Below are 23670 nucleotides of genomic sequence, written 5' to 3' on the forward strand. Positions count from 1 at the left end.
TAACAGTCCATATCTTTAATGTCTGAGGCTTTTACACCTCCATTTCATTGATGTGGAAACATTTTGTAACCTAGTTAAGTGGTGTGGGCAATTTTCTAATTATTTACTGGAAACTGGGAAAAAAATGTTATCTCCTGAACTGCATTTTATCAAGTAGAACATTTTCAATAGGTGCCAATAGCTCAGTAGGACACGTTGTATAAAAAGATTTGGATGTTTGGACCTTATGAAATCATATCTGACTATGTTTACTTCCCATGGGACTTCTCTGAAGAGCTCTTGGTGAAGGCCAGGGATCAGAGGGACCCTCCAGACCCCACAGAGCAGATCCTGCTCCAGGAAGATATGCACAAAAATAGCAATCCAAAAAGCATAATTCTTCCTATTCCAGCAGTTAGAAAGCAATTAGCCTGATGTTAGTAAACCCTGACAGGGATAAGGAAAGTCTGACCAAAGACTGTAGGGCAATGAATTTCAACCCGTAACATGACAAACACTGGTGCCTCAAAATCAATTTGAATCCGTAAGGATGAGTTCACAGCAAATACCTACCCTCCCATGGCTACTAAACACCCTGTGACATTTATCAGAGGAGTGCAGGTAATGACCTCACTTCTGCTTGGCAGATTACATTCTGCCTCCATGAACTCACCTTGAAAATTTCAAATGGATTGTACATTGTTCATTTCCTGTTTCAAAATGTCCATTATTAGTAAAAATGCCATTTCGGTAGGGAGAGAAAGAATTTCAATGTAATCTGCAAACCAATTTGTAAGGATTTCAGCAAAGCAATTAGTGGAACTTCTGGACTAGGAACACTGGGTAATGTGAGATTTCATCTTGACTGATAGACCTGTCAGGATTTCCATGCAAAAATACAGCTGTTTCCTTCCTTACTACCCCACATTTTCAGGAATCATATCTGAAAGTTTTGTTCTTTCCTGTAGTTATTACTGGCACTTTGGCACTTTACCCAACTTTAATCCATTTTAATCCTCCTGTTGTTCCACTGAGCAGAACAGATGCTGAGGAGGACTGGAGAAAACAGACAAATTGATGCTGTTTCTGCAGGGCTCAAGAACCACCAAAGAGAAATGCAAACCCAATTAAACCTCATATGAGTGCTCATTGGGCAGGGGAAAGCAAGGCTGACCAAAGCAGAGTTTGGGTGCACCATGTGATCTGCAAGATGACAACTGGCCTTGACATTTCCTAACAAAACAGGCAATAAGCTACACGGAGTACGAGACACAATATACATGGTACAGACTGCAGTAAATGTGCCAGTGCTGCAGTGAGGGGGGATGGCTCCCTCCACCTTGCAGGTGAGAGCATTTTGCCATGGATCACCAGGAAAATCCATGGCCACATCTCAAATTCAACACAAACACTCCTAGGCTCTGCTACAATTGCTTTGAGTGGCAAGAAAGGTGACCTTCAGAGGGTTCGTGCTAACAGCAGCAATGGGGTTGTGCCTGCTAAGCCAACATGGCTCTGGTACATTTATTAAGAAGGGAAAATGAATGCATTTTGCTCACTCTTGTCCCAACATTTCCAGTGTATGCCTACACAAGGGCTTCCTGTCTGCTGCTGGCACACCAGAGCTTGCAGCTCCATTAGTCACTTCCCACTCCCTCACGTTGTAGGAAGTCATTTTCCTCTCCCTTTGAATGACCCTGCACGTAACTCTCCTTCATTTCGAATAATCAAGCTCTTCCTCAAATTTGTCACTTTGGATGAAAAACAAGCATATGCAAAAACATGAGCAGCTTTCCATACACAACCACAGACACAAGATTTTCAGCCTTGCCGCTGGGCTCCAGCAATCAAGGGGCTTCATTTTTCACTTGCTCCTGTTATGTGGAAAATATCATGTAATTCAAGTTTTGGAGGAAATGAAACATGACTGCTTGTGTCAGAAGCTGTCCCCTGTCCACCACCAGTGCGACGTGGGCAGTTGTGCAGTCCTGCCTCCACGGTCAAGCTCATCGAGAAGAGAGCTGCATGTGTTCTCAAAGTATCACAGAGAGATGAAGACATTAATGGAGCAGGAAAAGCTGGTGTCAATCGCAAAAATCACTGCACCACTTCAGAGATGTAGACAGGAAATAGTGTATTTGCACCCGTCCCCACGACTTCTTGAGAGGAGCATACTATTTTAGAGGTGTGACCAGAGAAGTCTAGATATAGGCTCAGCCCTGCCAGAACTACACTGTAAATAGATAAAGGGGTTTGCAATCAGATCAAAATTCTGGAAATATTTGGCTTTGGACTCACACCTGGCACTAAACTGTCAGGTTTTGGTAAGCAGGCCAGACATTTTTCTCATCACATCTTAATGGTCTTGCCATCATCTCTCAGTTTACCAAGGCAAAACCCTTGCCTCTAATGAGATGTGAACCTTCTTTCCGTGGCAGAATTACATACCTAGCCCTCATTTACCACACTTCATCATGCAATCTGAATACTGTACCTGCTTACACGGCCTGAAGATGTGACTCTGACGATTTTCAGTATTGTTTTTGCAAACCATTCTGTATCCTTCTGCAATAGACGTAAATAAAAGTTTTCCCTCTCCAGGCTCTAGAGTATCTTCCTTTTTAAAATATTGAGTAAAACTAATTAAAAAATCATCTTTATTGACTGCTTTTACTTACAGTTGTGGCCAAGATATGCCTTTTTGAGGTGCATTAATAAGAAGTACATATGTCAGAACAAAGATGTTGCCAGCAGTCTGTTGTGACAAAGCATTTACTCCTGACTGTACTCAGCCACCATCTGTGTCTCACCGTGCAACCTGACAGCTGCCACAAGTGGTGTGACCTCATGAGCACTCCTCCTCTACCTATCATTCTTACCTATCACTTAAGAAAAGGAAACAACTATTGAACAGCTCCCAAATGTGCACTTCTCCCTACAGCTAAAATTCAAGGGGTGGGGCAAAAGGCAGAATATCTGGCAGGAAAATTGTATATTTTGTATGCTAATCATCAGTGGAGACCAGATAAAATGTGTTCTGGAAACAGAAAATTGACTTACTCAAAGCAGGATTGATTATAAGAATCTATGCATATTTTGAAAAGGAAAAGCACGTGACTGACTCCACTTAGAAGAGCATCCCCAACCAAAGGCAAGGGAGCTGCCCAGCCTGAACACTGCTCAGCAGGCAGAGGAAGGCTAAGATTTCTGGATGAAGGAAATGCCTTTCTTTAAGTGTGGACTTCAGGCTTATTTAAGAGAGTAAAGTCAAAAAAATATTTTGCCTTTTTTTGTTTGAATCTTTTTAGGCTCTTAGATAATGTGCCCTGGGAACTGAAAGCTAAAAAGCAACTCCAGGAAACTGAATTTTTATTCTTCTCCAGTCTTTTGTTAGGAACAAAAGAATTTGGTTACTGAACTACCTGTGGAGAAACACAAAGCAACACTTCAAACACCTATTTCTAATCAGAAACACAAGGTAAAAGCCAAACTACTGGAAGCCTGCTCAAGGATCATAAATTTCCCTATGCAACTCCATTTCTCTAACAATTCTTTCTGTTCCTGAAAGTACTATTAGAAAAAAAAGAAAAGAAAACTGTCCTTTAAAGCAATTCTGGAATGACAGGAAGAAATTAAGTGAACAGAGTACTGTTTTGAATGTTTCCAGTGCTCATGAAATATGATGAACATATTCAACTGACAGCCCTAAAAATAAAAGCTGCTACGAGTATGAAGAGCTGAACAGGAGATAGAACATGTTTCTTGCTTAGATCCAGACATATCTTTTTAAATCTAACACATTAGGGAAACATAGCTGGAGTGGGAAAGGTAGCTCAGTCAACATGTCAAGGATCAACAAAGTATCGCAGAATCACAGAACGATAGGGGTTGGAAGAGAGCTCTAAAGATCATCTAGTCCAATCCACTGCTCAAGTAGGTCTACCTAGATCAAGTCACACAGACACACGTTCAGGTAGGTTTGGAAGACCTCCAGAGGAGACTCCACACCCTCCCTGGGCAGCCTGTGCCAGGGCTCTCTCACCCTTACAGTGCTTTTTCCTTATGTTTAAGTGGAACTTTTTGTGTTCCATTTTTTTTCCATTACCCCTTGCCTTGTCATTTGAGACTGCAAAAAAAGGGATGCCCAAGTATCCATTTTGGATATCCTAGTATCCAAAAATTGTTTTTCATAGATGGTTAGGTTGCATTTAAACAGATAAGTTAACAGACACAGGAGTTCATTTCAGTCCACCAAATCTGACAAGCAAAAGATATTTTTCTTGCTTTTCATGGATGTGTAATAATTGCGTATTACAAATTGTTCATAGTTGGGATTATAAAATAATTAATAAAATATAGAATAGACCACTTTTATGGCACCAATCCAAACTCATTTGCTGCAGCACATAAGCTAGTGTACAAAATTTGCCAAAGTCAGAGTTTCATTCCAGCTGTAAAAATCACAGGACTGGAATACAAAACAGCGTTCAAATACAAGGACATCGGTGAACCTTAAATACCTGTGTTCAGAAACTGAGATCTGTGATGCTCAGAACAAGAGAAAGGGTTTACAAAGTACACACAATCCTATTCTTTGGTATATCATTAATTATTAAAATAGTTTATATTTGCGGTATTACATCTCCAAGATCTCTCACAGAGGAGAATGGTGATAAAACATGGGGCTGGCTTTGGCTTTTGCAGCACTGCAGTCAATCGAGTATCTGTACATGGCTCAAAGGCAAATTGTGTTTGTCACACCTACGATCAATTTTCTGAAAACTAAAGATGAAACAATTCACAGAACCCAAGATGTCCCATATTTATCCTTTCTCTGAGAGCTAGAAGTGGAGGCAGAATCCACCTTTTTGTTGTTTTTTTTAAGAAGCATCTGTTTTAATAGATCCTCTTTTTTTAGTGGTAGATTTCTTACTACAGCTGAAGCCTTTGCTGGGGGCGGATGATGTTTGAAGTATTTGAAACAGAGCCCTCTGGGTCTCAGAGAGTGGCCTAGATCATGCTTCATATAAATGAAGCTGTTATATTAATCTCAACATTCATCATGAAGTATGACAAAGTTTAAAATGCCTTAGATCTGTTATGAAAACAATATTATGAAAAATCCCCTTATTATATCTGTTTAATTTACTACCTCCCTCTACATAGATATTCCAGTCAGAAGACATGTTTGTTTTCTTTATTGGTAAATATGAGAACAATATGAGAGATTAAATTAGGAAAAATGTGCTGTTGCAAACTCTTAGTTATGGAATTACTTGCTTCCACTGAATTGTCTAGATAATTCACTGATCTATATACTCTCATAAATATTCATGCAGGTCAATCTCAAGCACACATACTTATCAAACAGATGTGTTTGAGGCATCTGTTTCTGGAACCAAGAAAACACATGCCATTTTCTCCATCTCATGTCCCACCACCTCTGGTTACCCCCAGCTGAAACTACCAGGGATCACATTACTGCTGAATTAGATGGCAGCAGCCCTCATGCAGGCTGGATGTGAGATGTGAACTTGTGCCTCTGAGTGTGTAGCAGGACTCAGCAGCCACACTGTAACAGTGACTGAGCGAGTTTCTGGGGCACTAGGACTGAAAACACAACCTGAAGCATAGGGTTTCAGAGGCACAGAAGAATACCCATGCGTAGAAATATTAAATGAGGAGGATTCTTCAGTTTAGGGAAGCAAAAACTGAAGAAAGGCAGCTTGGACATGCATTATTGAGAAGCTGAAGAGAACAGTTAGTTGTTGTTTCTCATACAACACAATGATGACATCAGGCACCAAGCTTAATAAAATAAAAAGGAAGCATTTTTTTCACGTAATACATAATTGCATCGTAAGGACTGTTGTTACACAAACCTGTGAAGGTAAAAAATACAAACTACTTTACAGTTTTAAATAATTATAAATTGCTGTTTTGGGTTTGCATGGCAAGGTTTTGCATGGCAAGGGGGCCACAGGGGTGGCTTCTGCAAGAAGCTGCTAGAAGCTTCCCCTTTGTCTAACAGAGTTAATGCCAGATGGCTCCAAGATGGACCCACCACTGGCCAAGGCTGAGCCCATCAGTGATGGTGGTAAAGAAAACACATTGAGAAAGAAGGAAAAAAATCCCTGGGCAATGGCAGACAGAGAGAGGAGTGAGAATATCTGAGAACTACATCTCTGCAGATATCGAGGTCAGTGAAGAAGGAGGGGCAGAAGGTGCTGCAGGCCCAGAGCAGAGATTCCCCTGCAACCCATGTTGCAGCCCATGGTGAGGCCCTGTCCCTGCAGCCATGGAGGCCATGGGGGAGCAGAGATCCACCCTCAGCCCAGGAAGGACTCCACATCAGAGCAGGTAGATTCCAAAGCAAGCTGTGACCCTGTGGGAAGCCCACACTGGAGGGGGTCCTTACAATCATTCATAAACACAGTTTAGTGCACCAAAACCCAATGTATTAAAATAATCTTTATAAATAATTATGAACTGACACCTTAAGAGCTAACATAGCTGAAATGACAAACTGGAAATGTCATCTCATGATGTGCGTTACACCAGTGTCCCTCAAAGCCAATGTCTTTTTACTCATATCAAATTAGAATTGCCAACTACCGTGGATTTTTTTTCCTTGAACAAGGTACAGCTGAAAGATCTGCAAGGAGAAACCTGACTCTAAAGCTTTTCTTTTGGAGCAATCCATAAACCATCTCCATGTGTCACTAATGTCAGACATGGGAGTAGGGCTGCTGTGTGTCAAGACGCTCACATCACAGAAGCATTTCCTTGGAAAACAAACTATAAAGGTTAACATAAAGGTCTTCTATAATCTGAAAAGATAACACAAATTATGTCCAAGGACACTGAGGCAACAATAAAAGAAAGACCTGGGCTGTTCTTTCTCCAGAAGTCCGAGGCAAGGGAACAGGTAAAGCTTTTTGGACTCTGCGAAAAGCATCATGAACGGAGGTCTTGTCAAACACCAAAGCGTGCTTCTCATGGACATACACATGAAACAGGCAATTGCTTGTGCCTTTCATTATCACTACAATGTCACAACAGTAACACAAAGCCAAGAGTCAGAAAGCGAGGGCCTCTATTTTTTTTACACGAGCTTCTGCATTGTCAAAGATCCTGAAAAGTTTGTGGACAGCAAAGAAAGGCACAGACTTCAGCTAAGGGTTATTTAGCATGTAACTTGATTTCATGTGTTTTTCTGCTTTATATTCATTGATTTAAATCTTTCCTCGGTACTCGTTTCTGCCACAAAAGCTATGGTAAATTGCTAGCTCATATTGGATAGGCAAGTGGACAGCTGAGACTATGGATGTAATCAATATGTCTATTTTAACAACCCACCTCAAACCTTGAATGCATCAATGTCAAAATATCTGGAGGCAAACCTTTCCTTTTTTTTAATCATCTGACCCGCATTTTTTACGTTCTCTCATCACAACATCTCATAATTTATATTGTAAGCTGTAGAGGACAAAAAATATTGTCTTGCACATTCTTGTGAGATGAGACCACAAACAATGAGACCCCACCACAACAGCTCCTCAGGAAAATAATACACATAATAATATTATCATAACCTTCCAACCATTTCCTTATCATTTCAAAGTCTATTTTTTCCTGTGTTTTTTAAGCAGAGCAATGCAAGTGCTGATTTGCATTCAAACCTGAATAAGATGCCAAGTGCTGCACCTCTTTGCACCATGTGCTCTTTACAGCACACATCTCCCATAGAGAAAACAGTGTTGTAGCAGCAGCAGATTAAATGAATCCAAGCAGTTTTTGTCCTTCAGGGAAGGATGCCTGCATTTTGTCACACTCTAGCCTGTGGATGCTCTAAAGACACAGGACAGCAATGTGCAGTACACTGCATCTCAGTCTTGTGCTGCAGATGAGAAATGGAAATAGTGTTCTCCTTTGGTACAAAACAATCTTTCACACAACATCTATAGACCAAAAGGCTGCAATGCTTGTGAGCAGTTATCATTTAAGTAACCTCCAGCTTCCCACAGACCTAAGCAGGAAGCAGACAGGTCTTCACACATTCCTAGTGCATATTTTCCCTCTTCCCTGAACACAGAACACACAGAATGAAAAAATGACAGCATGAAGTTCATCTGAACGTTTCCATTCAGCCAAATGTATTTCAAAGCGCAAACCTGACATAAAAAACCCATCTAGGGAGTGTTTGCCACTGAAATCCTGAACAGAGAGCATGTACAAATGGAGAGACCTGCTGCTTACCAGAGGGAAAAAAAGTCTCCTGGGGCTGGATTGCCTATCCATTTGTAGCTCTAATTACAGCAGCCTGTAATCATGACTACCATGCCCTGAAATGGTTACTTTATACCATTTTGCTTATGGGCAATGGTGTTCTTACTATTTTTTCTTTTCCTTTACACTAAACAACCAGGATTAACATCACAAATTTTTTTATAGTGTGATTCTGCACATTCACAGAAATTAAAACCTATACAAGAAAATTTCTTTGAGTTAGCTGTCTTCTCATAACCACGACTTACAAAGTCCTTCAGGCATCACCCACGTAACCTTCTGCTTTTCTGGGGATCTGACAGCTCTTTTTGACGTGTGCAGCCAACAGCCCACGTCCCTCTTAGCTGAATGTTCCACAACCAGTTTATCCACGCAGAAAATTAACATAATGATGCTTTTATCCCTCCATTGTCTATTCCAAAGCCACCCAGTGACCCCAAGGATTGAGCCAGATTCCTTTAAGTGCTAACAACTGCTCTGAATCACGAGTGACAGCAGGAGTGATTGCCAACAGAAACTTTACACTCCTTTCTTCATCCGTAGGAAGTTAAGATTTGAGCAGTCACTTACAAACGTCCCACAGAGACTAGTTTAGAAGTATACATTGATTAGCCTTCAGCCTTCCACCTGGCAGAACAAACAGACACAGAGCAACCCATGGCTTTAATCATTTTCCCTCCACAGGAACGATTCGGCCATAAAGCTAATTCATGCTGTAGATTCTGCTCAGTGAAGCACTGCAAATTATCCACACAAGCAAGAAGCCACTTCCAGGGAGCAAATTTAGGCTAAGCATCATTCCAGAATTTGCATGCAAGACTCTCACCACAGTGAACCATGATGACATTAAGACCATGATACATTGAAAAGATAGGCCTAATGCATTTATTTATTTAGAGTACAGAGAAGAGACAACTTTTCATTCCTGAAACAATCATTTAGTGACAGGTGAAAATTAAAATTCTTCACGTGGTGGTGATGTTTGGTTTTAACTAAAATATTTAGACACCTGGAAATGAAGGGAATGTCAATATCCTTCAGCTTCTTGCTAGAGAGGGGAAATAAAACACTGCTAATGTATTGCTACCACTTAAGTTTAGTTCATACAATTAAAACCATTAGTCCCATTCAACTTGATGATCTCCTTGTGTAGCTATACACTGGGCATTCAACTCCATGTAAGACCTCTGAGTTTTCTAAGCAACCGGTCAAGGTAAGGTGCACAGTCCACTTGTCTGGCAGACGTGTGTTCATAATCCTCAGATGAAATAAAGTAATGAAGAACAAACATTTTAATTTGATACTATGAATTGCAGCTCTCACCAGTGGATACCAGTTGCAGTATAAATCTTTCTCCGTGAAGTTGAAAGGCTCTATTCACCTCTTTATAATGTAAGTTTAACAATGTCTGGTAAAAAATGGTCTTTACTAAAGCTTGGGATGCACTCATTTAAACATTTCTTGCAGCCTTATGGACATCAGGTCTTGGTAATGAAACATTCTCTATAGCTATGATGATAAAGAATGTAACAACTGAACTAGTAACACTATACATAGGAATACTACTTTCTTTTCTGCTTTAAGATATTGTTCTTGCAGGCTACAGAAATACTCATCGAGTAATTTTTTGTTAGAGAAAATCATTCCTGCAGCCATTCTTAATGAGGAAGACAAGTGACTTGGACAAGTTTAGGTTTACTAACATGAAGGGGGGGGAAAAGCAAGTTATTGGGAACAAATTTTGTGACTGGCAATAAGCTCCAATTGACTTTTTGCTACATGTTCAAAAATAAGATCAAGTGCTAACTAGCCTTCTGAGAAACTGGATGTGAGCTGAGAATGGTGGTGCCTGGGGTTACTGTAGAGATTTGAGCAGCGCTCCTGGAGAACTGGGCTGTGTTTTGAATTCTGCACAGCAGATATTTTTCAATTATATTGAATCTATCATGGAATATAATAATCATCATCTGGCAAGAAGAACATTGCTTGCAAAAATATGGAAGGTCTGTTACCACAACTATTGTTTTTTCAGACATAAAAACATTTAGTGAGAACACTTTATCAGAACCAGTTACACAGCTATATGGCATCGAGAGACAGGATTTTCCCCTCACAGATCTGATCTCTGGAGCTATTTTCCAACCCCCATCACCCTGTGATTCTGTGATCTGCATTTAAGTTCCTTAAGTAAGTGTTGCACAGGTGAACTGCTTTAAAAGTTATCAGCTATCTACAGGAAACAAGTGGCTCTTATCTCTGACATCTAACTTGATATGTACTGGGGGCCCACATTGCAGTTAAAAAGAGTGAATATCCCATCAAATCTGCTTGATAATTAATTTGGATATGGCAGCTTGGTGGCTGTGCTTCAGATCATTTTGGCATTCAGGCTGGAAGCAATTAAGCAGACTGAATACTCTACCATTTTTATTTCTGATATGGATAATGAGGTGGGTTTGGTTTTCCTTCAGAAGTGAAGTCCTATTTACATATGCTCCAAAAGAATCTGGAGATCCAAACAGTGTGTCTAGAACTGGCATGAATACATTGTCATGAGCCTTCTTGGATGTAATAGGGAAACTTCTACAGAAAGTTGGTCAACTGCGCATAGAAGAAAATAAGGGGTTTTTTTATCTATAAGCCCGGAGCCCTCAGCACAGGAAGGACATAAAACTTGTTGGAGCCAGCTCAGAAGAGGACCACAAAGATGATCAGAGGGCTGAAGCACCTCTCCTGTGAAGACAGGCTGAGAGACTTAGGGTTGTTCAGCCTGGAGAAGCACAGGCTCTGGGGATACCTTATAGCAGCCTTCCAGTAGCTAAAGGTGCCTACAAAAAAGCTGGAGAGGGACTTTTTACAAGGGCAGGTAGTGATACAAGAAGTAAAGGCTTTAAACTGAAAAAGGGCAGATTTAGATAAGATATAAGGAAGAAGTTCTTTACTGTGAGGGTAGTGAAGGACTGGAACAGGTTGCCCAGAGAGCCTGTGAGATGCCCCATCACTGGAAATGTTCAAAGCCAGGTTGGACAGGGCTTTGAGCAACCTGGTCTAACAGAAAGTGTCCCTGCCCATGGCAGAGGCTTGGAACTAGGTCCCTTCCAACCTAAACCATTCCATGATTTTTCCACTGCATAATACATTTAAAATCTTTACAAAACAAAATTATAATATTCTTTACATGAATGTTAAAAGGGGGAGAAATTTTTTTTTCAAGGTTCATTTCCAAAGTCACTGAGTAGAAACAGGCAGGGAGCCCAGTACTGCACTTCTTTCACATGCACTTGCACTTCGCAGATTACTGTAGCTGCACTACCAACATATGCAACTATTTAACCTCTCATTACACACCCTTCAACTGATTTGAAACATATATTTAAATAATAGAATGTACTTTCACTGTTTGTAGCATGAATCAGTATTTGTGTTATTCCTGACAAGCTGTAATAGAGATGAAACCGTGAGACAAAGTTCTCAGGTGAATACTTAAATCCCAGTGAAAAGTTTTCCCAACTGTCAAAGATTACATTTCTATTAATATTAGATCCTGAAAAACACAGTTTTACAATCACTCTTTAGAACATTGTAATAAAACTATTATCTTCAGCAGTGACTCCACGCTTAACAGAGAGACAGTTAAGAAATTCCTAGCCTCCTTACTAAGTCAAAGTTGATAAGGATTCTATTTTCATTCAAAATCATACATCAAAAGCAATTGTAACTAATTTGTTTACCTACAGCATGTTAAGAACTTTACATATTTTTAATTATGCTCTAATACCAGAGTTCAGAGCAGAATTAACGACATTCAGCAGGTTTCCCAGGATTTTCCTACAGTCAACCATTTGAAAACTGTAGTTGGCCAAGCCACTGACACTCCAAAGACCTGAACAATGAGCTGCTGAATCACACGTTTCCAACTCTTAGGTCTCTCTGCTTAGATTGCCTCTATATTCTACCCAAAAGCACTGCAGCAGCTGTCTGAACCAAGGACACTCCCCAGCTTGGAAGATTAAATTCTTATTAAAGAAAAAAAAATACCAAATTGTTACAGACTGAAATGGCCAAAAAGGCCACTTGGATCATCTACTTTGAACAGTACAACACAGATCTTTACATTCCATCCAGTAGTTCATGTATCAATTTGACTAGTTCAGTTTAAACAAAGATATTTCTTCTAAAGTTCACTTTGTAAGTGCTGCTGTTAAGCATGGCAGAGAGTTTCTGTTTGCTTAACACCTCCCATGATATAACTCTGATCCTGAACAAACTGTAATGTTCTTCTAAAACATAAATATTAAAGTTGTGCCATATCTGCCTCTGATATACTAATGTCCTTTCCACTATGCCATGTTCCTGAATCATCTTAATGAATGATTATAGGACAAAATGTCTTCCACTTGGCTAAGAACTTTCAGCTAGAAACACAAAATCTTGTGATGTTTTTCGTTGTGGTAATCATTTTTAAGAGATTGAAATTTCACATAACTTCCTGTTTTTTGCAGACTAATCTCCAAGTCTTGAACTCTTGAAAGATGTATGTCAGTATCACTTTCCTGTTTCCAGTTATTGATCTACTTTTCACATATCCTAACCCACTTCTAGTTCTTCCAGTTCTTCCTCTGTCAAGAAGATAGCATCAAGATATCTATTGCTACATATTTCCCAGCTACAATCAACTCTTGATATTATTCCAACCATTTTTATACCTATTTTCCAATCCATTTACCTACATAAACATTTCAGGTTCCTTGAGGGATTGAATTACATCCATTGACAACAACCTTACTCTGAATCAAGTTGGAGGCCTGTGGCCAGTAGAGTTCCATAAAGATCAGTTCTGGGTCCAGTCTTATTCAACATCATCAATGACCTGGACGGGGGGACTGAGGGTACTCCTAGCAAGTTGGCCAATGACACCAAACTGGGAGGACTGGCTGATTCCCCAGAAGGCTGTGCTGCCATTCAGTGGGATCTCGACCAGCTTGAGAGTTGGGCAGAGAGGAACCTCATGAGGTTCAACAAGGACAAGTGCAGAGAGAGACCTGGGAGTCCTGGCTGACAATAAACTACCCATGAGCCAGCAATGTGCCCTCGTGGCCAAGGTGGCCAAAGGTATCCTGAGATGCATCAAGAAGAGTGTGGTCAGCAAGTTGACGGAGGTTCTTCTTCCCCTCTACTCTGCCCTCGTGAGGCCTCATCTGGAGTCCTGTGTCCAGTTCTGGGCTTTTCAGCTCAAGAGGAACAGGGAAGTGCTGGAGAGAGTCCAGAGCAGGGCCACCAAGATGATCAGGGGACTGGAGCATCTTCCTTCTGAGGAAAGGCTGCAGGAACTGGGGCTGTTTAGTCTGGAGGAGACTGAGGGGGGTTCTCATTAATATTCACAAATATCTAAACAGTGTGTGTCAGGAGGTTGAGGCATGCCTTTTTTCTATTGTATCTAGTGACAGGACAAGAGGCAACAGGCACAAGCTGGAACACATAAAGTTACATGTAAACACAAGGAAAAACTTCTTTCCTGTTCAGGTGAGGGAGCCCTGGCACAGGCTGTCCAGGGAGGTTTTGGAGTCACCTTCTCTGGAGGTTTTCCAAACCTGCCTGGACATGTTCCTGTGCAACCTGATGGAGATGAACTTGTTTTAGCAGGGGTTGCGCTGGATGATCTCTGGAGGTCTCTTCCAACGCCTATCATTCTATGATTCTATGATATGAGGTTTGGTAGTTTACACAAAGCAAATGAATTAACAGATAATTCAAGGAAGGAAAAAGGAACAGTGAATCCTGGCAGATCCTCTCCTAAAAGCAAAGGACATGTTGGATTTTTAAAGCCTAGTGCTGCACTAGCTCTGTGAGAGTGCCCTTAAAGGAATAGTTTGCATATGAGAAGTCAAAGATGTACAGCTAGCCCAAAATTAGTATCATATACTTTTTAGTCCAGTCACAAGACTGGCTCAGTCCATCAATTACTGTACAGAAAATAAAACATCCAACACAATACAACTAGCAAATGTTACACACTTACACAGTCCCTTGTACGTAATCTTTTCTCTTGCGATGCACACGCCTTCCCACTGCTGCTTTGAGTTTTGACACCAACTGTACACCATCAGGGTCCCATGTTGTTCATCAGGAGTAGAAGGATGCCAACGGTGGGGACTGATCTTTCTTTTCCCTAGAGTCCATCTGGCACAGTATTACACATTTCTGAAAACATTTTACTCACTGTTCTTTCTTCCCTGGTCTAGCAATTCCATATTACATTCAAATAATTACATATATATGTTGTATGGTTTACTCACATTTCATTTTTTTTTCACATCTCAGACCTAAAAACTTGTTTTACAGAACTCTTTAGGTTCTTTAGGTGTTTCTTGAAGGACCAGCATTTGTCCATAGATGATTTGCTTCTATCCACAGGACTTCTGGCACCCAAGATCACAAATTAACTCAGTCTACATAAAATAACTACTTCTTACTAGCCATTAGCTACAGAAGTACATCAAAATCATTATAAACATAGACAGTACACAGTTGTTCAAAGCCAGGCTATCCTTTGACAGCTGTTGTTATGGCTAAAAGAAAGTCTTCAGGTAGGGCAAGATAAGACCAAAAGAAATCAAGTCCAGTGAGACTTCATGCTAACGCCTTGCAGGGCTAATACAAGCTTCTAGCAACGACAGTACTGTGTTTATGTGGTTATCGGTAGCTAGGCCTCTCTCTAAGGAAGGGTAATGTCTTGAAACTCCTTAGGCATCAGATCAAATAAAACCCAGGCCTTTTAAATTCTTGGGAGAACACACTTAACAGCATGATATAAAATACCAGCGCTCCTTAGAGCTTCCAGCCATCACACAGTGGGTACTGCTCGACTGAATGCCGCTCGTGTGTTCGGCTTTGGGGAAAACAGCTGGAACTGAGGTGACCCAAAGCTGCATTCAGATGGCTGTTGAGCTTAGCAGGACACAGGAGGCTCCAGCCATGCTCTGGCATGTACCTAAAAAATGGCTAAAATGTACCTTCAAGATTAATTGGTTGGTAGATGGTTGGTAGCTTTTTGGATTATCTTCTTATATACAGGTGTCTAAACTCTGCTTATGACCTATTCCAAGCACAAAAAACAGCTCTATAAATTTAGTGCCAAGGTATGGGAATTCAGAAGCTCGTTTCCCTCATCTCCTCATGTAGAAAAAAGATGGACTCCTCCAGAGGGTTATTTTGATCATGAGAAGTACTACTTGCCATCCAAACACAGCTAAAAAGAAAATACTACAAACTTTTGTTTTGTGATTTATTTATTAAGAGAAAAGAAATTAAAGTCCCCACAAAGTAAGATTAAAATAGTTAAACATTTTGAAGAAAAGCAAAAAACCAAGTCAGACAAAAATCACCTAAGAATTGGGAAGGAACTTCAATCTCCCACCCTTCAGCATGCCATAGAAAACAGTATTATAAAGCAGCATGAGTAAGTATGGGATGCAGCTTCTAGCTTTTCTTCAGCCTTTTCAAAGCACTAAATGCCTGTGTCTTCCAGGTAGTGAAGTGCATATTCCTTAGCAGAGGGACAAATTCAGCTAGAGAAAGGAAAAAAAAATGAAAAAAAGAAAAAACCTCAAATAATCAAAACTGAATAACACAGCTGCTTAGTCTTCAGTGAAGTATGCCTCCAGTTCTTCCAGTTCTGCATCAGCTGTTGTATTTGAAGAGGAGGGAGCAGAATTTGGATTCATGCTTTCCTGACTATTACTTCTTTGTTGAGAGTTTGATGAATTACTTAGTTCCTTCTTCAGTTCTCTACCACCATTTAATAGCTTTTGACTTTCTGTAAAATACTGATTAGGATGATTCAAAGAAAATCCAATGTCATCAACCTGCACATGAAAGGAAAGGAACACCGAGTTATTCTGTTTATTTCAAAAAGTCATCTTTTTCACATTCAAGAACAAATTAATTAGCAATTTAATCAGTTTTCATTTTGTTGAAGAAAAAGGCATTGGTTTGTAAATACTACCACAATAAACACTAGCATGACACAGATTTAATCACAGATTTGTGACTTTCATCACAAAATCTCTTTCATGTTAGAAACAAAATACTTGCTTTGCCATATTCAAACAGTATTTCTCATTGTCTTTGTTGAAATAAAGAAAAAAACCCCATCTCAAAACATGTATTTAAAAAAAAGTGAAGTGTCATACCTTAACAGATGCTGAACAATCGAACCAATGCATTAAAATGGCATTTCCCTACCCAAAAGAGGGACTGAGAAGTCCAGAATGCAAATGGCAGTATGGAATACTACTGAAAGTTGTAACAACTGCACAACATAAGTCTACATTTGAAGTATCTATGTGAAACTCTGAAGGGAAATGGGTAGCTTCACCTCGCTGCCTGTTTTCTCCAGGAGCTGCAAATGCCATATGGGCAGAAGCCCAACAGCTATCTCTACTCCATCAGTGTCAACATCAGCATCCTGAAACTTGATGCACAGCCAACACCAAAGAATGCTTAGTCTTCAGTAGAAAAGAATACAGAAAACTAACATAAGGTGCAGCATATTTTTGTTGCTCCTTTCTACTTCGCAGACACATTCTGTCAGCTCCATAATTACTTGACAAATGAACACTCGATTAGTGCTTGTTGAATATTTCAAATCAGCAAAGCTCTCAGTTTTATAAGTAAGCTATTCTGACATATTCACCACAAATCTTAGTTATACCCTTTGTATCTCTTCTAAGGGGTTCAGAAGCTGGAAATGCTTATTTTAAAAGGTGCTTCCATACCTGAATAGGAATTCAGGCAATCTGCACCTTTTATCTGTTTGTCAGAATACTAAGAATATTTTGAAATCAATACTGCTCTTAAAATACATTTGAAACTTCCCAAACCTGGGACGTGAGAAACCAAGGAAAACTTAAGAGCCATACGCTGGTCATTTTCTGCTCCCATTATCTCCCCTTTTTCCCAGAAGGGTGGGGACAATTCAAGCATAGCAATCAACTTAGCACACACACACAGAGCATCCCCTGAGGACATACCACATGGCTGATATAATATGCCAAAAAAACACCAGTTTAAATTTCAGCCAATTGTGAAAAATCATAAAACACAGGGTCAATGTGTGCTTTAAATGGAACCCTGATTAAATGCATTACCACTGCCCAGCTTAGTTCGACCACAAAACAGCAACACATATAATAATAACTAATTCAGAGATGAAGAAACTATTAGCAACTGTAGTAAGTGACCTTGCTTGAAAAAAAAAAAACCTGCAAAAGAAGTGACCACACAGACTATCCTGCTAATATGGAACTCAAAATAAAAAGCATAAAAAGAAAAAAAGAAAAAAAAAAAAGAAATTCAAAGTCACTACTGAATTTCATTTCAGATTTATCTGGATGAGCTTCATCCAGACAGCTTTCATCCATTTCCATTATGAGGGTATTACTTCTTTGAACCAAAAATGCTTAAAAAGAAGCGATACAGGGAAAAGCTGGCTTTTCTAAAATAAGTTCTTAATTAGTTCTGGGGGGTTTAACCTTAAAATCTGTTTTCTTCAGGCCAATTTAAGATTCATTCTGTAATTCACGATTTCATTCTAAACTATTCCCTCCCTAACAAATTGCAATAAGCTCTAGAAGCTGCTCACTGCACTAACGGAGCCTACTGTCTTGTTTCCAGATTGACTGGCATCATTTGGCTAAAAGCTACTCACAGGTTGTTAGTTAAAATTGTAGTATAGATCCATGTAACATTTATCCTTTTCAAATCTGAATGCTACTAAAATAAAGCCTGACTGGATGAACTCTATTTTAATTAAAAGAACTCTGCCCATTCCCACTATCATCTTTTGTTTGAGAGCCTAAAGAGACAAAAAGGAAGTTCTGTTCATAAACATCATCTTCATTTGTGACATAGTGATACATAACAATTCTGTTATGTGTAATTTTCAACAAAGATCAATGAGCATTTTTCTGATAAAAACATTCTGCTCTGTTTGGAAACACACAGAATCACTGAATTATGGTTGCTTTGGTGAAACAGAAGCTCAGGGTGGATGTAGGATTAAAGTTAGTAAGCTCAGTTTACATGGAATATGCAGAGAAGCAGCTTTTAGGTAACCTACGCTGTTTGAACCAGTAACACTGAGGTGCAAAGACATACTCCACACCTTCCAAAAAACAGATCTAAACAGTCTCACCCTAGTCCAGCTGAATTTACTAGCATAGTCTTAGTGCCAAGCATTAGACTACTGAAGCCAACAGCAAAGCTGCTGACGGCAAAAGATGCAGGAGAACATTGAGAGAGGGGGATGGGGAGGAAATGCAAAGAGTAGATACAGTGTGCAACTGACTCTGAACTTAGGAAAACATCATAATCTCAAACAAGTCTCCACCACAAAGTCATTCATTAGACCTAACCCACATGCACCATTACCACAAGATTGAAAAAAAATTATGCTTTTCTGGAATTTGCCATAGAAGACTGAAAAGCTTTCCTAAAATGCAACAGATCTTCAATACTGTGCTAATTTATCCTTTGCTGAACGTGGAATGTTGGGTTCATAGTCATCTGGGAAAATACTATTTCTACTGACTTAGCCTTACACAGGGAGAGTGTTACCTGACTTTCAAACTGTACATAGTTTTGAATTTCCTCAAAGATTATTAGACTTGTTTTATAGTTTTCTAAGATTTTATGATGAAATGTTCCTCTCAAACTAGAGCTGTCAAAACAGCACTGGATACAGGTTCAGAGTATAGCTTTGCTATACATTCACACATATGATTGCTGGAAATTTGGGGAGACTAACACTTCCATTTTAACCACAGTGGAAATCCATTAAGTGCCAAAAAATTAATGGTAAATGTCTCTGAGTGGGTGATCTAATCCTCACCCAGATGTTTAGCAAGGGTGTTCCACAGCTTGCTGTTCCTGTTTTTTGAGTTGTGGTGAGAACAAATGTATAAAGAAGGCTGTGCTTCACCATTTTTCTTGATGACAAGAAATTTTAAACCAATGCAAAAGGTGGATCTTTGAATCAAGGCATCACATATGAGATGGATAGCCAGTGGCTATCTTACAGTTTTGTGGAGGATCTTGCTTTAACTTTGCCTATGACTAGGCTAATGGGAAAGCTCTGAGAATGTTCATCTTGATTTAAAAACTAATCACACATAGCCAAAAATGTGAAAAAATTCTGAGTGAACATTAACTATGCACGTACTAGGAGGTTAGAGTTCTTTTTAAAGTGTATCTCAGAATATCAAAATTGCATAATGGGTTAAAAAATCAGAAATGTTATTAAAAACAGGATACTGTTAAGTTAAATGGTTTGAAATAGATAATATTTGACAATATCAACATATTCAGGAAGACAGCATAGTTTTTTATTACATCTTGCAATGTTCAGGGTATTAACAGCATCAATATACAAATGCAAAAAATAATTAAATTACTGAAATCAGAACTAACAAGGCAAGAGAGCTAATGGTGGATTTAAAAACTGCAGTTTCATGATTTCTAAGGCCTTCCTCAAGACAAAGACAGTGATTATAGTACAACAAAAATTAGTAGCTACTTACATCATGTGTCAACTCAAAGTACTTCTGACAGGCCAGCTGGTAATGCATACCCTTTACCAATTCTAAGATCTATACAGAGGGAGAAAAACAGAAAAGATTCAGAAGTAGCACATGTACATCTTGCTTATACTTTCCACAAAAAGGTATTCCACAACAGCTTTATGTAATACCTCACGGCACTTTGTGGACAAGATATCTTTCACATCTGTGTATGCTACTAATAACTGACAACATTTAGACATGCTGTAGTTCTTTAAAAATATCCTAGCTCTGTTAAAAATGAGATAAAACCCCAGGAAGATATTCCTGGTCTTTAAAACATAATTTCAATACTCATAACTTCAAGAATAAGTTGAATCTATATTTTGGTAATATAATTGTGACAGTTATTGTCAAACTATCATATTGCAACATCTCTTCCGTAATTGCAGACATAAATCTAGTAATTCAAGTGGTTGAAGCACGAAGCGATCAAGGACACAACTTGTATTTTTATTTCCCACATTACCATTTCATGCAGATGCAGAATAAAATACGACTGCTACCATCAAGAAAATTTAATGCAAATCCTTTAGACAAGTATCTATGCAAGAGGAATGCTTTTACCTTCAATCAGATTTATCTTTTTTGAAATGAAGTTATTTTTAGTCAAGCTCAGTGGAATATGTGAGCGAACAGTCTGTTTTGAACACCTATTAAGAAAATCATGCCATCTTTTGTAAATACAATTTGCTTCCCAATTCCACTTCAGGTAATCTCTTCTGTGCTGCACAAAGTCTCATTCTTATCACCAGAATGCAATGTCGGTTGAAATTTTTTAAACTTTCATCACCTCCTCCCTCCTTTCATACAATCACAATGTATGCTCTCTCTGCTTATCAAACACAGAAAATTGCTAGAATTAAGAGATAGCCTCAGTGGAAGGAAAAAGAGTTTTCAAGAAATGTTAATTTCAAGCCCCGTTCCCGAGGTTGACCTTTGTGTCAAACACAGCAATACACTCCAGCTTAAATCCCTGTTGTACTCATTATTGGATGTCACCTTGTATCTATTGACAGATGTATAAATAAATTACATTTGCTGAATGGATAAAAACAGCAACACACTGCCAAGAAAGTACTTAGCCACAGTATTTCTCTGTAATAACCCAAATGATTACACTTCTACCCGCCTTGCCATGTCCCATTAAATCTTCTGTAAAACATCAAGACCAAGGCCAACTAGGCAATCAAGCCTGAAATCTGACAATATCTGCACATATATATATATATATATATATATATGTACTTTATTTCCCCTCCTCCTCCCTCTTTTGAAATTGACTGATAAAATTAGTATCACACTGAGTAGTTAAGGACTGGAGAAAACTCATCTATTCTGAACACTTTGATTGCATGTTGCCTTATGTTTCTCCATTTGTTCTTTATAATAAAATCTACATCACAGAGCTATCTCTGTTTTTAAGTAAATGCTAACCATATTGTATGTATGCATTTTTTTATAAAAGGATTTTTCATGTAATTTGGAGTAATGATCAGAAAACCTATATGTCTGTTGCCTTACCTGAAAGAAACATTCATAATGCTCTGCAGCATTCACACTTTTCTTACATGAATTTCACAGTTTAAATATGCCAACTAATGTAATCTAGCTCAAAAGTACTTTAGGTTCTTTCTAAATTATTCTTCATTTAGATTACACCTAATATAAATTATAAAAAAAAAAACTTCAAATTCAGGAGTAAATATATTTTAAGTCTCAGGACCTTAAGTGAGCAAGAGTTATAACTATTTTTAATCAATGACATTGTTATAAAACTATCCTAAAAAGCAGAAAATATTATCAAAGCTAGTTTTTTATTTACTAATTTACAGTAAGTTATGGGATGTGAGATCGAGATGCTGTTATCTTTTTGGACAGTTCTGTGTAAAAACAGTAACTTCGAGTGACAGATATCAGCTGACCACCATAGCACAGATTACAATAAAACAAAGTGATACTTAAATTTCAGTTTGTGTCTGATTATCCTGAAACGAGGCACATTTAAACCTTTGAGTTCTCCTTGGGAAAATCTTGACTCACCTTTAAGGTGGAGAAGAGGACTTCACTGAATCAATGCTACTCACATATAAAAGCTATAATGGTCATGTGTTCAGAGCTGGCCTCAAAGGATTTTAAATTCCTAAAGAGCCACCATGTTATCTTGCAGCAGCTCAACCTCCATTGCTCAGCTACACTGCCACTTCACCAGCTACTGTCCCTCTCCCTTGATGATCCTTCTAAGAGCATCTCTCAGAGGCTGCTATTAGGTCATTGCATGGATTTTTCTGCTGCACTACTATAAAGATGTGTATCTTGGAGAACAGCTGTTAGAGGAACCTCTACCAGCATGGTCCAATCTAGTTTTGTAACCAGGTTTTCATGCCACTTCTTTTCCCAATATAGCAGAGTGCTCTATGGAACAGACGCCCACCAGAGCAGGCCAGAGACTTTCACATAGTTTGTTAGATTAACCCGCTGCTGACCCAGGCCTGGCCAATTAATGACTGAGGTAACGCCTCTGGAATAAACATGTTCGAGAAAGGGAAGAAGTTGCTGTGCAGTTGCTAAACTGGAGCAACAACAGGGAGTGAGAAGGTGAGGACAACATCTCTGCAGACACCCATGTCAGTAGAGAAGCAGTGACAAAATCCATTTGTTTTATAATTTGGTTTTATTTCTCATTTTCTCTGCTCTGTTTTCATTGTTTGTTTGAGTCTGTTTTGCGCGTGACACTAATTGCTGAGTGATCTCCTTGTCCTCATCTTTACTCATAACCTGTCCAGTTTAGGAGGGAGTATGACAGAACAACATAGTGGGCACTTGGCACCCAGTCAGGGTTAAACCTCCAGTCTTCAAGTTCACCTTCTGTATATATGAGAGGGTTGAGGAATGCAGGCCGTATTAAACATATCCAAAGAAGAACAGGTTTAGTAGATTTACTGGCTTTAACTAGGTACAAGTTGCTAACAGAAAAAAACAAACAAACAAACAAAAAGATTTAAAATTGCAACAGAATAAAAATTGTGACAAATTCTGTGTGACAGAAACTAACAATCCTCTATTTAAATAACACAGAATTACCATGCGTAAAAAAGATTCTCTTTCCTACTACATTTGTGCACATAATGAAAGCAAGCTTGCTGATGTTTTTCAGTACCGTTACCCAGAAAACTACCTCAATCCATGGCACTAATCTTTTGCCTCTACATCTATTAAGACATTTGCACTACACTGCTTTATTTCACAAGTAAAGGTACATACTCAAGGACTCTTTGCTAGTTCTTATGTGCCTTTTCTTTAACTGCCATCTGCGACTTGCTTTTCTGATGTTGCTTTACTGACTACTAATGAGGTTAAGATGATGTTTGGCAGTTGCATGCAGCCACCTGCTTTAGAGATCCTTGGCATTCAAAGCTAAGATGTTGCACAGCAGGACAGTTTGCAATTATCCATTGTTACTTTCACTTCCTCAAAGTTAGTTTATTTGAAAATTGCAGAATTAACTTATATTTCAAGATTAAAACGTTTCTGCTATAAATTCAGTTAAGTATGACTCATTTGTAACTTTTTTAAGTGACTGAAGATACAACTGGGTGCAACTCCTGGAGCATGTCTCAACACATTCCAGTTCTCTTTCAAGCCAGTTGTGACCATTTCAGCACCATGTCCTGCCTCAGGACTCCCCAGTGACCTTTGTCTCCTGGTGAGTACAGCCATCTGTGCTTTTTACTGCTTTCAGATCTTTCCTTTATAGTTTAAACTGGTTTTTAAAAGGTTGTAT

General features: G+C 39.0%; 1 protein-coding gene across 1 annotated transcript in view; it reads right to left on the bottom strand.

Moving 5' to 3' along the window:
- Positions 1-15589: 15589 nt before the first annotated feature.
- PRIM2 (DNA primase subunit 2) overlaps positions 15590-23670 on the bottom strand; it is a 106388-nt gene continuing 98307 nt past the window's right edge. The window contains exons 13-14 of the mRNA XM_061990217.1: positions 19848-19916; positions 15590-16133 (exon numbers count right to left, since the gene is read on the bottom strand). Of these exons, the coding sequence (XP_061846201.1) occupies positions 15906-16133; positions 19848-19916 (297 nt within the window). The 3' untranslated portion in view covers positions 15590-15905. The remainder of the gene's footprint in view (positions 16134-19847; positions 19917-23670) is intronic.

Source organism: Colius striatus, chromosome 2 (genome assembly GCF_028858725.1).
Source record: "Colius striatus isolate bColStr4 chromosome 2, bColStr4.1.hap1, whole genome shotgun sequence".
NCBI lineage: Eukaryota > Metazoa > Chordata > Aves > Coliiformes > Coliidae > Colius > Colius striatus.